At 38.1% G+C, this 15574-nt stretch overlaps 1 protein-coding gene across 1 annotated transcript; it reads left to right on the top strand.

Moving 5' to 3' along the window:
* Positions 1–351: 351 nt before the first annotated feature.
* LOC139714073 (sodium- and chloride-dependent neutral and basic amino acid transporter B(0+)-like) lies at positions 352–14010 on the top strand (the record flags this gene model as incomplete). The annotated part of the gene is made up of 9 exons (XM_071625799.1): positions 352–509; positions 1928–2060; positions 3116–3250; positions 4341–4444; positions 6051–6175; positions 8868–9112; positions 9799–10014; positions 10530–10697; positions 11557–14010. Coding segments are annotated over 9 exons (1473 nt in total), but the record flags the coding sequence as incomplete, so codon positions are not given.
* Positions 14011–15574: the final 1564 nt, after the last annotated feature.

The following is a 15574-nucleotide window of genomic DNA, read 5'->3' as shown; positions in this document are numbered from 1 at the left end:
CCATTGACATTAACGCCAGCCATATCAAAGTCAAACACCATGTAGTGTCATTGTTGAATTAACACCAGCATGACCTGCGCAGTGTCAAAATTATCACAAGCTATAGTGTCAAATTTACACCCAACAAGTGCCAGCAGGTTAACACTTTTCAATATCATCACAACATTTCTTTCTACACCACTGTCGCTATGGTCCTCTATTAACACTTGATCGGTGTTAGATTTAACACCGATGGTGTTGAATCTAACACCGCTCTTTTTTTTGCAGTGTTTATTTTGTATTTTGTTTTCTTCTCTTTCATCAGTAAGCATGTACAAATTTCTCTGCGTTGACATACTGATTACTCTGCAGATCATCATTAGCAACGGATCCTGCGTTCCCATCGCAAACCTCACCTCTGACGAACAGACTGCCTACAACGTCACGAGGAACGGCACTGGCTGGGACACCTCCAACTATGTCGACCCCCTTGCTGACCAGCGAAAGCGACCAAGCGAAGAATACTGGACGTTAGTGTTACATTCAATTCTGTATCTGGAGATTCTTTGGGACAGCTAATCGATATATAGATAGATAGATAGATAAATAGATATCGATAAATAGATAGACAGATAAAATTTTAATTATCAGGTAGATGGTAGAGGCGACAATAAACTAAAAGTTGTCAGATGTACCTCTTTCTTTCTTCCCCCAAGAAATTGTATTCACTTAAACGTTCAGGTACAAAATAAATGTCACATAACAATGTAGGCCTACCTCTTTCTTAGCTTTGCATTAGTTTAGATTATGGGGAGTTCCTGCTTTGAAATATAAGCTGAATATAAGCTTTTAATCCCGTCAACTTGTTGAACCTTGATGCAATAGCATGACCTATAGGATATATCAATATAGGATAAGACAGATGATAGATTATTATGTGACTCCTTCAAGCTTGTGACGTCAATAATTCAAATATGTTAAAACATCAGAATACAATATCAGGAGATTCATTATGGAAGTGTTACTGTTTACAGACACGACTTTCTGTGTTGATCATCTTTCTTAATCAGCAACCAATTTCAAGTCCATCATTATGCTCAACGGGAAATCTGATATTTCAGATTATATTGGTAATCAGTATACTCATCAAGATTTTTATTGCTAGTGACAGTACTTTGATACGTATAATATATCTCTCTATCAGTGCACTCAAAATGTAATACAGTGTGCCATGTTCATAATTCATATGAGTTTAAATAATCATGTGTCACATCGAGTCATCATGGAATGCTTTTTACCCTGGTGTCTCCATAGCTTAAAAGTTGCTATGTGTATGATTTCCCCCCATGTTTCTCTTGTCGCTTTTCAAATTATTGCCAATTGCAGGGGCCGGCGCAGTGTTTTCAAAGGTGTGGATGCCCACTTCCGGGTTTCATGAGCTAACAAGCCAAAAAAAAAGAAAAAGAAAAAAAAAAAAGAGCTCACCTCTTCTCCCCGTCCACTTCCGGGTTTCTTCAGCTGACAAGCAAAAAAAAAAAAAAAGGGTCTTCAGAGAAAAAAAAAACATAACCTTGATACCGCCGCCATACTTCAAGATCCCTATCTATTTCTATTTTAGTGCCACTTACGTACTTCCGGATTAAAAAAAGTGTGGGGGCCCAAAGTGATGACATCTTATGTATTCCTTTGTATGGTGCACAAAAAGTGTGGGGGCCCGAGCCCCCACGGAGCCCACGGCTGCGCCGGCCATGAATTGTGTGCAAATATTGTGATTTTGATATCATTCTAATTAGACACACAAAAATAAAATAAAAAATCCAATGCTTAACAATCGTCATACGTAAAGCCTAAAGAGGGAAACTTCTGACCACATGAAAAATGTCTTTGCCATGATATGAAATAACTTTGATATGAATGATAATGATTTTTGCCTCTATGGCTGGTACAGGAATCAGGTACTGCGCGAGGCCGATTCTATGAACGAGACCGGTAGCATTGGCTGGCAGCTCGCCCTTTGCCTCCTCCTCGCCTGGATTATCGTCTTCCTCTGCCTCATCAAGGGAATCAAATCATCCGGCAAGGTAAAAACCCGCTCTGCTTCATAAGGCTGTTCATAGAGTTACGCATGACTTTACAAACGACTGCATTATGAAGTTCTAATGTGTGTGCCCAGTTTTTCCTTGTGTTTTAGCAAAGTGCGACTGCATATAAATAATTATTTCATCTACATACACTTTTTTAAACTAAAAACAAGTGTTGAAATATAACCTTATGCTCATCTACAAATTTTAACTTTAGCTCTTAGAATCAACAATGAGTAGGAAACCCACTTGGCCTTCAGATTTAGGTCGTTTGTAAAGTCCTGCGTAACTTTCACGAACAGCAAGGCCCACAAACGGGAACACATACCCAGTTATTGGAATCGACAGCAAAACGATTACTTTTGTGAATCATAATCATCATCAAGACTGTTAGCCAAATGTTTGAGATACGTAATAGTACACCAGCAAACATTGGAGAACCTACAAAATGTTAACTCTTTCTTGTCTTACATTCACCTCTATGGCCTACGACTTATATGGGAAATTTTGGTTTCATTGCAAACTTTAATATCATTTCCCGTATTTCCTTTTCAGATAGAAGGATGGGATATCTTCTATAATATCTCCTACTCAATTGGGGGGGGGGGGGGATTTGTTGAATTTTCATGAAAGAGCGTAATCTTAATCATGAATGCACTTTTGATAAAGTAATGCTTGTGTAAGAGCTGGCTGGTAATGCTGAAAACCCTGATACATGAATTTTGACTTATGACTTATAAAACGGATACATAAACTTTTTTATATGTCAAAATGGGGGGGGGGGGGGGGGGGAAGGTGAGAGAAATTACAATTCCCAAATTCTGTCAATGAAAAATCCTACTGAAAATGACAAAATATTAAATAGACAGTGATTTCTATTGAAATAGGGGACCTTGAAGTATGGGTCCTCATTGTGCTGCTTACAATATACGCACAATATTTCAGGAACGAAAAGGGGAGTGCTTCTGATTATGCGTAGAAAACGAGTTCAGTCCACAGATCATCGTCTGTATGCACGATTAAACCCTGAACTTTTGGTATCATAACACCAACAGGTGGTGTACTTCACTGCTACCTTCCCCTATGTTGTCCTCCTCATCCTGCTGATCCGTGGAGTCACACTCCCGGGTTACTACGAGGGAATCCTCTTCTTCATCGTACCGGACTGGTCAACCTTGTCCAATCCTCAGGTAAAAGAAGCTTAAGTTTTGATACTACTCAACAGTCCACGTCTGATTCAATTCTTTAGATGACGTTTGAATCATTTCCGGTATTACGGTATATGAGTAAGCGGTGATTATCAAGTGCACACCCTAAAAAGTTTGATATTATCTGTTAATATACTAGTCTGAAAGCAGATCGAGAGGATCCTTTTAAGTTGCTGAAATGGATATAAATGCTTGAAATAGAAGAGACACGCCGATGGATTTGCGAATTATTAATAAGCAGACAAGGGATAATTATGTATAGTAAATTTCACTTTTTTTTTTGTAAATGTAGCAATCACTTGAACGCAGGAAGAAAATGTGTGACTAATAATGTTTGTTATTATGTGGCAAATAATATTTATTCTTAGTTCATTTTTGTCACTTTCCTCTTGTGTTTGAGATAACCTCCTATAGAATCAAGCTTATAAAAGTAGAAATATATTTTTCTTGACTTATTAAAAGCTCTTGAATATACATATATATGTGATTGCAATTTTTTTGGGGCGACATGCTGCAGTAAGTCGCCCCAAAAATTACAATCAGATTTTCGAATTGATAACACCCAATATGATCAACCTGTCTAAGTGCTCCTTCAGGTTAAAAATAGACATCCTAGCTCTATTTTGCAGAAAACCCCATTCAATTTGGTTAAGCGGTCACAGAGAAATGTAGATTGTTGTAAAGCATGTCATGAGTCTGATTCTTCCAATTTTAGCAATTCAATGCTCTTATGTGTGAATAATAGACAGAATTTGGACGGAAGAGATTCCCGACATCCTCTACAAAATTACTCATTTCTCTTTGACCACTGAAGCAAGTCGAATGGAGTTTTCCTTAAGATGTGGGCAATGAGTTAGAGTTTCATACCCTGAATTTGTAATTAGATTGATTCACCATTTTTAAAGATATCATTGCGGAGGGCCCCGTTGTATTTTTTTTTTGACATACTGTAGATTACAGACAAATACATGTATAACCACAATTTCATCACTGTCACTGTTGTCACCACTGACGTTACTAGTGACGTCATAATGACATCAGAATGCCATTCTATTTTCCCCAAATCTACCAGGTTTGGCTGGACGCTGCCGTGCAGATTTTCTTTTCCCTCAGCGCGGCTTGGGGAGGTCTCATCACACTGTCTTCCTACAACAAGTTCCACAACAATTGCTACTTGTGAGTAAACCACCTTCACGCATTCTGTTTTCTTAGAGCAAGTTCCATACACAAACAGCTACTTAAAAATACAAAAGACATCTACAACTGTCGTCTTTTCTTCTTTACAACAAGTTCCACAGCTAGTTGATATACTTATATACATTACACAAACATATTATTGTCATGTTATTTCTTTCACTCATAATATTCCCTTGTTTGTTTTGTTATTTTTGTCATGGTTGTTGGGAGTGAACTACTATGGTCCGTGATAATAAATATTAAGTTTTAAAGGGACTTTTGGTAACCTCAATAAATGCTGCATGAATGTTTGCTTGTTTTTGTTTTGTTTTTGGTTTATTTTCTTAAATCTCTGTCCATAATCGTGTATTTCCGCTGAGTGCACATCGAAAGCAGTGCTCAGCGAGAAAGTGCACTGAAGCATTTAAGTCCCCCCCCCCCCCCACGATATGATAAAAGGACACAATGTGTTGGAAGGAATTTTGCCTCGATCCAGATTAATGATGGAAATAGATTTCCCTTTACCACAAAAGTAACTCTTCAAGCGAGAGCTCCATTAATTGCTTTCTTTGCGTTTTTGTTATTTTCTTCTTGGAGGGAACTGGACAAACGGCTCAAAAAGCAGGCCGCAAGTAATGCCTTAAACCTAGAGGATTATTCATGATTAGAATTTTAATGACACGCTACTTCTACTCAAGGCTTGTAGGCCTAATTACCCTTCCAATGTTCACTGCAGACCAAGATGGGATGAACTCCATCACTTTGAATTCAATCAAAATGTCTATCAACTCGAGAATACCCTCAGAGCACAGGGATTTGCTGGCTTAACCCTTATTGTGCCATCTGCTATGCCATATGGGGTTTCTGTCCCAATAAATCGGCACTCAAAGCACACAGATTGTCAAAGGAGATTGACACATTGCAACCAATCTGAAGATCGCCGCTGTCAAGTTCTGCAATAATCTATTATATATTGGCAGCAAGAATTCAATTGTTTCAGTTGCACTATTAAAAATATGAAATGACAAAGCTCATGAACTCAACACACTAAGGCGAATACCCACGAATCAAAAGAGGTTTAAATCACTATGAACTGCATGAAAAGTGTTTGTGTCTCTATTTTCGAGTGTGAAATCTACATTTTGAAATCTTTCTTTTGCTGAATAATCTATTCAGCACTTTGTTTATTTTCGAGATATTGATATGTATTTTAACAATATCAATGGAAGATTAACGGACCAAATGGGTTGAACTACCAAAACGAAGAATAAGTGAAGCTACTTTCATATCCTATGAAAATTTGCCACAGTTCAGAATCAGATGTACAGCTACTACAGCTAACAAAGCTAGAACTTGATCGAGGAACAGTCGTGATAGTAAGTAATTATTGTATGTGTGTTTAAATTTTAATGACGTAACAATCTTTCAGAATACTCCAATACTTCAACAAATTTCTAACACACGTTAATGCAGTCATATGCAATTGTTATGATAAGGAGATGACTACTCAAAGCTGATGATTATAAAGGATAAGACGTAGCAGCGAACATTTCGGTTCAGATCACAAAAATGATATGTCTATCTGTTTGACTCTGCTTTCTACCAGTGATGCGGTCCTGGTTGCTACCCTGAACTGTTTGACCAGCATCTTTGCTGGTTTTGTGATCTTCTCCATTGTGGGATTCATGGCCCATACACTGGATCAGCCCGTGGATGAGGTTGTTGATGGAGGTGAGCCCATTGAACCATTAATTCTTTGGACTTTTGTGCTTTAATTGTGGAGCAGCTATAGCTTTTACCGAGCTTTCTCCGCTTTTAGTTTTAAAACGCAGTAAGACTATTTGAAACCTATAGTAGGTCTATTGATCGAGTATACAGGAGTTCTCGGGATTACTTAATCTGATTCCATCCTTATAGTGTTACATTGCACAGCAATTGAGTAATCTGATTTCATCCCTATTTTTTGTGTTACACCGACAATGCACACGAGACCGCACCATGTTACACTATAATGGCGGGAGCGGTTTAGTTATGGGTAGGTTATTGTTTGCATGGTTGCATTGAAAAGGATTACACTACCTGTACATTCATGCCATACCTGGAAAATACTAGTATACTGTAGATTTATCAGGCCCAATTTTACCCAGCTAACACAGGACGTTTTCCGAACGTTCTTGAAACATTTCAAGTTCGTTATTTGGACGTTTTATCAAAACGTGTTCAGAACGTCTTTTTGTGGAAGGTTTTCGACGTTTTAAAATTTTTCAAACGGACGTTATAAAAACGTTTTTTTTTTTTAAACGTTAGAAAACCAATAAAAAACCTTTCGGAATTTTAAAGGACCTGCAGAAAACCTTTTGAACGTTGTGAACGTCAGTAAAACCTTTTTAAGAATATTTAAAAAGTTCTGTGGACGTTTTGCGGACGTCCAGAAAACCTTTGCAAACCGTCAAGAACGTTCAAAAAACGTTTTAAGAACGTCTAAAAAGTCTTATGACCCTTTCCAGAACGTTCAGAGAACCTTCCTTATCCGTCTAGAACGTCCAGAAAATCTTTTAAGAATGTCTAATGTTTAATTTTATAAGATACAAAAAAATAGTTATGAGATAATAGACGCAACCTAAGATTAATGTATCCTCCTCCTATAATTTATAATCCTATCCTAACCTATTCTATTCCTAATGTCCTACCACCTATACTACACTCTATCCCCAATTGAAGAATCTGTATCACATTCGTTTATATTACCACCAAAATGTTGTGATGTATGGAGACATGGTTACTAAAATTAGAGCACACACACCTTGATTTGAATATTCATAATCATGCATGAATATTCATAATAAAGAGACGTACAGAGGAGGAAATAAAAACGTTTTTTAAACATTCATTAAAGACGAAGTCGACGAAGCAGACCTAATAAAAACGTTTTGTTGACGTTTACAAAGAATGAGGACATTGCAGACATAATAAAAACGTTTTGTAACGTCCGTTGATGTTTCTAAAACGTTTTCCAAAAAACCTGTGCTTTGCAGTAAATGCTAAGTTTCCAATTTGACGTATGTACGTTTTAAAAACGTCCATTTTATAAGGAGACGTACGGAGCTTCAAAAAACGTTAAGGAAACGTTCTGAAAACGTTCTGTGTTTGCTGGGTACTTATTCAACTTATCACTTTGCCCACTGCTTGAGAAGGTGGATAAAAGCAGATTAAAACGAAGAATCACGTTCATATTCAAGCTGACTTGTAAACACTGAATTTATCCTGTACGAGTGTTTGCTTTATATGATTATATTTTTGTGAGAAAAGAATTGCTAGTCATTTCATGCAGAAGTGTTCCAAAAAGATCTCACATTGGATTCGAGCATCAGTACGGTGTATACAGATATCATGAGACGATAATGGTATCGCAAGTTTCAAGTGTAATGTGCCATACATATCAAAGTTTGATTCATCATTTTGTTACTCAAGGACATGCGGCAACTGGCCATGTTTATAAAGTAATAATTATGTTTCGATCAGCGATACTTAAAGCACATTTTGAGCAATTTATGTGTTTGTTTTCTTTCCTATCCATGAAAAGCAAGAATGCAGTGCACATGCTGGGCGCCATTATTACTTTGAACACAAAGTTTTAATCTTCCGTACATCGTAGTCAGTCGTTGGAGCGTTGCTGTAGTAACGGAAGTTGACTCTTTCGACTGATAAGACTTGATTGTCATCTCCTGCATTTTCGTCTCGAATCTTATTCCTTCGACACGGCCTGCAAAATAATCGAATCACAAACTGATACATTGCCACTCGTTTGAAATCAACTTTTCTATGGGGAAAATATGATACAGACCTGGGGGTGTTTCATCAACGTTTGTCAGCGCTGACAATTTCAGCAAAATCCTTGGTTTTGATTGGCTGAGATGCTCTGGTCACTGACAGTTACTATGGTGATTGTCAGCGCTGACAAACGTTGATGAAACACCCCCCGTACTGTAGTTGAACTCGTTTAGATGCACTTGTTTGTGCATTGTTAGATTTTTGAGTTCGGTATTGGCTCTCGATCATACCAGCTTTTGAAACTATCAGTGTTTTTCTCCAACCAATCCTAATCTCCACCGACAGTCAGTGGAATGATGGCGCGTGGCAACTGATAAAATCATCCGCAGGTCACAATCATGGTGTATTGGGTTCAGCTGAATGTTGGATTTGTTGTGTCCTTATACAATGATCTCTGCAATGGTATTTCCACAAGACTTATTATTGACAGTGACCCCGTAATTCCTTGTGAGATGGAGTGGGGGGGGGGGGGGGAGCTATGCAATTATACATAATATGTGGGCTATTTAGTGCAGTATGCAACCTAATAGTAATATAATACTTTCAGCTTCTCTTAATTATATGCATATCTTCTCTCACCTATTTTTCCCAGGTTTTGGTCTGGCTTTTATTGCGTACCCCGAGGCTGTGGCCCTCATGCCTGTCTCTCCCCTCTGGGCAATCCTCTTCTTCTTCATGCTGCTCACCCTCGGTTTGGACAGCCAGTTCACCATCATGGAAACTGTGGTCACGGCCATCGTCGACGAGTTCCCCGACCAGCTGCGCAAAAAGAAATCCTACGTCATGCTGATCGCCTGCATCGTGATGTACTTCCTTGGCTTCACTTGCATCACAGAGGTACGGAGTGCAGTGGGTTCGCTGTTTGCAGCTAGCAGTGTGTGTGTAGAGGTGTGCGTGTGTGTGTGTGTGTGTGTGTGTGTGTGTGTGACGGGTTCATTCTCAATCGACGTGGAATCTGGAGAGCCCTGCCCCACGAGATAAATATAGTAAAGATAATTATTGTCTGGTTGAACTAATCCCTTTATAGTCAATTTCTAATCATTAAAGTGACCCATTTGTCGTTATCATTGAGGAGGCTGAACACTAAAGATTTAACTTCCCCAAATTGTATGCGAAAGTGATTCCTAGAGTTATACATGATGCAAGAGATTATCCCAACTGAGTATAGAAGAGTGTTTCAAATATTACCTGGTTACATATGAATGATATAGGAATCCATCCAAAACAATTCAATATGATCATTGTCATGTGCCTCCGACTCAAGCATATATTGCTACCTACATGTACGGGATAGCCACACCAGGCGTTTGTACATCACCGATATCAAGATCAAGATCACGATGTGAACATGAACACAACACTTGTTTTTCGGACATTTAGGAAGTAGGGAGCCTACGGAGTGCAACGTTGTTGCAGTATTAACAGTACAGTATATTGATCCAGTATACGAGTACAACATGTACTTGCTTTGTTTTTGATTTTGCATATTCTTTTTTTTTTTGTTCCCTTCTGTTTCATGGCAGGCTGGACCCTACTGGGTCAGTCTCATGGACTCCTATGGAGCCGGTTTTGCCCTGGTCATGTTTGGAATCTGCGAGACTGCTGGTCTCTCCTGGCTCTATGGCGTGAGGCGATTCTGCAATGACATCCGCACCATGATCGGCGACAGCATCGTCGACTTCCCACTCTTCTACTGGTGGCCCTTCATGTGGTCTGTCATCACCCCGGCTCTCCTTCTAGTAAGGCAGCGGAAGAGTTTCCTCAGATTATTCTCGTCAATCATCAATCAAATATATATCAATATGTGACTCTGGATGCAGCTATAGGGCTACGGACACTGTATAGAAAATGTATACTATTAAGCATTTTCAGCAGTAAATCATGGATAGGATGGGATTAATAGTTGAAAACGTTGAGACACCAATATTGTCTCCTTTTAAGGCCTTGCGTCTTCTTAAACCATTCAATGTCTCCCTAAGATGACATCCAAGAGAATTTCTGTTTTGTTCTTGTCTTTTTATATTGAATAAAGATGAACAATACAATAATGTTCCCCTAGCTAGGCTGTATGGACATGTACGTGCATGATAGCAATGGATTTGAATATTATGGTCTACAAGTTTACGTAAATTTTGACAGTGTACACTTACATTGATGGATGGATGGATGGATAGATGGATGGATACGGTTAGGAAGGACCTACAATCCACTGTTAGATTAGCACGATTAACCCCCTTTACTTTTCCCACCGCAGTTCGTCCTGCTCTTCAACTGGCTGAACTGGTCTGAACCTACCTACGGCGACACTCCCTACCCTACCTGGGCTCGTGTCATTGGCTGGCTGATGATCACAGGTTCTATCATCTGGATCCCATTTGTCATGATCTTTGAGTTCCTCCGCAACGAAGGCAGTATCAGCGAGGTGATTAAATCTTTCATTCACAGTTCTAAGACGAATTCAAAATCTATTTGATGAAAATCTTTGTGTGTGTGTGTGTGTGTGAAAAAGCTGAGAAATCCAAAAACATAAAGTAAAACAAAGTGGTTCCAATAAAAGGCGGGACCCACCTTTTATTCAGACCTCTTAATTTCTGGATATTGCAGTCATTTCAAAACGGATTTTCGTCAAATAAATTTTGAATTCCTCTAAGAATTGCATAAAAATGCTCTCTAACGTTTTGTATGATAAGTTTATAATTATCTTGTAAAAAGGTTCAAACCCTTTGTATAGAAAGTCATCTCAATATCGGCACACAATTTTGGTAGGATTCAGATATGCCCCAAAACAACAATTGCTGATCGCAAGAACATTTCGTAATAATCATATGGCTTGCCTATGCAAGGTGCCAGTTTTCAAAACGTTTTATCACTCTGTGTCCCACATAGGCATTAATTTGTTAGAATATAATTCTTTGTGATCTTAAATATGGATGCAATCATTTTATTGGAGACACTTGATCGCGAGTGGCTGACAAACACACAATGAAACAGCAAAACAGAATCACCTGTCGCGTTTTGATAATAATAATACTGTCACTAATCTCAAGATTATAATTTCGATGAAATGTTGGACGTGAAGTGGAGCCTGCTGTCCACATTACCTTAAACAAAACAAAAAAACCCCCAAAAAACAAAACCAAAAAAAACCAAAAAACAACTTTGTGTAGTATAGAGAGAAGTCAACGAGTCGGATATAAATGAAAATTCAAACAGGGTACACCAGAATGAAGACGGGAAATTAATTGATTTTGATGCTTATTGTGTTAATTTTGTTCCGGCAGCGCTGGAGGGCCATCTCCAACCCCACGGAGACCTGGGGCCCGGCCCTGAAGGTGCATCGCGTGGAGGCAGTGGTCTCCCACAAGACTCACGGAACTTCCATGGGTGGTTCCCTGGCCTACGGCAGCGGTCCTGAGCCCACCGTCAATTACACGTCATCCTCCAACGCAGCCTACGACCATCCGTTGTAAACTTTTGATGATGATGATGATGATGATGATAACATGAAATAATAAAATGCAGTATACCCCCATCAAGTTTCAAGCTCACGATAAGTTTACGTTTATACACGTAATGTGAAAACATCTTCATGTAGCAACTGTTTATCTCACAACCACGTTGACTGAGAACCAGAATTCGGAGTCACAAAAAAACAACAACAAAAAACCAGAAGGCAGACTTTCTCGGCGATTTCACACATTTGAAATGTTTGCATGCGAATACATACATGCAAGTTCTGCGGTGACACGAGACAAATCGTATGTTTTCGTGCATGCGATACATTTTAATCCTGAATCATATTGCACTTATGGAGCTATGCTGGTCAAAAATTAGACGGGTCAAAGACGGATTGGGTAAAAAAATTAGACGGGTCAAAGACGGATTGGGTAAAAAAATTAGACGGGTCAAAGACGGATTGGGTAAAAAAATTAGACGGCTCTAAGACGGATTGGGTCAAAATTGCCTGCGACTCTTGCTAAATCAGAATTGTACATAAGTATATACTTGTAATATCTTTCAGTCGCCCTTGTGATAAAAGGGGTAAGTAAACTCCTTGGAGCAATGGTATGGAACTTGATACACAGTCTGATGTAGCCATTCTGATTCTGGATTCTGGTTGTGGTTGTGAGAATGTATTTCACATTCAACATATTATTATTATCATTATCAGTCTTATCACATAAATGCGGACGCTCATGACTTGATGAGCACGCTCATGACTTGATGAGCAAGTATTATTTGTTTTTCATACATTATTCCCAAACAAACATGTACTCTTTCATCTGTATTACTGCTTATGACCAGTGATATCTTATCGTATCTGACAAATCTTGATTCATTTGTTGGTAGGATAGAAGAAAAGCGTTCATGCGGAGGCGCCGTCAAATCCAATGGCTCCCATTTTTTTATCTCTCTTTTAACAAGGCCGTGTAGTCCATGTCACAAATCTTTGCATTCTAATGAACTTGCTAGATGTCAAAATAGTTACAGTAGCAACACAATCATCAGGATTCTAAGTTGTATAATACACTCTCACAATGATCTTACAAACTTTTCTCTGTATTATACTTCTTTTTCAACTCTGTGATATGACGACATTAACGTGTAGTTTTCAGCTTGAATTCTTATTCCATATTGTGAGCAATTGCACACTATGTGACAAATGTATTGTGGCTCTAAAAATTTTATCACATATTATAATATTATAGTTGTTGTTAAGAGGCTTCACAATCAAAGTTAAGCTTGCAAACTTTTGCTTGAACCTTTCACATCTATTTCATCACAACTGCCAAATTCTATCGTGAAAAAGAGTGTTCCCAAATTGGGTTATCATTTTTGTGTTTGACAACTGTCTTTCAGTACTTCAGAAGTGTACCGTATATGCTGGAGTGTGTTTTCTAGTGTTTTAAACAAATTTGTATTCACTAGTTGTTGGAAATTACCTATCATGAGATATTTGTCTTTTATCGCAGCACAAGTGTTTTCTGCATTTTCTGATTGTTCTAATGTGTATATATATACTTTTTATGAAAGAAAAGTCAGACATTGCTATGTAATACTCTATGATAAAAAAATTCCTCAAATATTTTGTCTTGCAGAAGGACAGAAAACTGTCTCACGCCAAATCGTGAAAAGGCTTTATAGCGCATCTTAAAACTTTCCACTAAATGTAGGATGCTGTTTCTTAGTCTTCTTACCTTCAATAGCGTACTTATTGCTCATTCATTAGTGTTTGCACTCTACAAATGATGTAGTAATGATTATCCATGTAGTGAACACACACAAGAAGGGATTTTCCATTTGTTTTCATTTAGCTTTAACCCTTTTAAGACAAGTCTTCACCTTCCGGTATCTGATGGCAGGGCTGAATACCATTCAGACTTAAAAAGATTAAGGGTTGTGGTTAGTATGCTTCACTTGTTATCATATGTTTGGTATTTTGAGCATATTTTCTTTTTTTTTTCCTTTTAATTTGAATAAATTGTCTGTGGCCATAATTTAGCTTCAACAGTAAGAGTATCGCCTTAGACCAGTTAGCACCAGTGATATCATTGTATGCCACAATTTACTTTGCTTAAAACTTGTAGAGGTCAATTTATGTGTACATGTAGGATAAAAAAGTCTTTAAAATGTTATGCATCATTCATTTAGTATGAAATTGTTTTAATTTGTAATCAAACTCCAATGCAGTTTCTTCCTTTTTTTTTAGAACGATTTTGTAATAAAACAGGTTTGTCGGGTAAATTTGTGCCTTCCAGTGTGTTGATCTATGGGTTTACTCATCTTACATAACAGAGCTGCCAAACTGCAGACTAAAAGTCATTATTCTAGAATGGGTAGCGATCTCATTGGTTGAGAGCTATGTGTTGGCTAAAAAACATGTATCCAGAGATATTTTTCTCATTATAAGCTCTTTGTGCATCCAGTACCTTTTTCCATGCATCCAGTAAATACTATACTGGATGCATGATTTTCGGGCTCTCGTCAATGGCAAGCCGAAAGGAAATGCATCCTGTAAATTTGCCATAGGGTAATATGACAGAAAGACTGATTTTTGGCAAGAAAATTACCCATTCTATTAAACATAGATGACACACATGTCTTTTCTTGCGTCAGTTGGAATATGGTATGCACATGATAACTATGGAATTTAGCCTACATGTAAACCCACTTGGCTTCGCCTCATGGGTTAGCATTCCATAGTTACCTTGTAAATGCACACAATTCCGACTGACGCACTCAGACCTGTGCGTCATTTGTATACTGATCCATGGTATCCGACGCATACATGCAAGTTCAGAAATGAAGCATATATTACTCAATAATACTTCATCAGACATTTGAAGAAAAAAAATACATGTAGCATTTAAATATTTCTTTTTGAAATTATATCTTCCACTGCTGATGGAATAGAAAAGCAAATGCTAGAAGAAACAAGACAATGAGAAAGAGAGAGAAAGAGAGAGAGAGAGAGAGAGAAAAAAAAACACAAGTCGGCAGCTGTATAGAAATTCAACCAGCATCACATTCAGGTAAAAAGAGAAGAAAGAGAGCGAGGGAGAGAAAAATAGGGGGAGAGATGAAGAGAGGGAGATTGATGGAGAGAGAGAGGGAGAGAATTGGAGAACCCACTGGACTGAATGTATTGAGCTTAAAGTGATTCATATTACCCACCTATTTACACCTGTTACATACTGATGCAGGTCATATTCTTCTCAACTTACGCGTAATTTGTACTTCTGGCGTGTTATCTCTCAATTTTCATTTTTTGTTTCCTATCATCTCTTCCTCCTTGCCCCTAGAAACATTGTATCAAGCATGTTACAAATATGATGTATACTATAAAAATGAGACACATCGAGAAATACACTTTGCCCCACAAATTCAATGAATGCTTTGTGTGAACAAATAAGAGAACAAACAAAGAGTCATATAAATCTGCTGGCAAAGAGCCAAGAAATGTTCTATCTTGGAAATATCACCTTCTTTACTATGTCAAGATGTGGCATTCTGTATTGACACATGTCATTGGCTAGTGATCTATTGTTGAAAAGATGGAAGCATTGTCCCACATGACAAATGTTCGTGACGAACGTACGGAATCCGATCACAGTCGACTCTAGACTACCACATGACCATAGGTGAATATGTCAATAAGTTTTCCAAAGCTTGTTTTCTGAACATTTTCTACAAGCTAGAAAATCAGAAAAATTTGCAATTGAATCTGGCATAAAAACACTCTTGGGCCCTGTTTTATGAAGATTTGAAATTGATTACAAGTATATAGTTGATTTCAAC

Source organism: Diadema antillarum, unplaced genomic scaffold (genome assembly GCF_040938485.1).
Source record: "Diadema antillarum isolate AM-2024a unplaced genomic scaffold, OU_Dant_1.0 seq00002154_RagTag, whole genome shotgun sequence".
Lineage (NCBI taxonomy): Eukaryota > Metazoa > Echinodermata > Echinoidea > Diadematoida > Diadematidae > Diadema > Diadema antillarum.
This window is presented reverse-complemented; position numbering and strand designations above follow the sequence as displayed.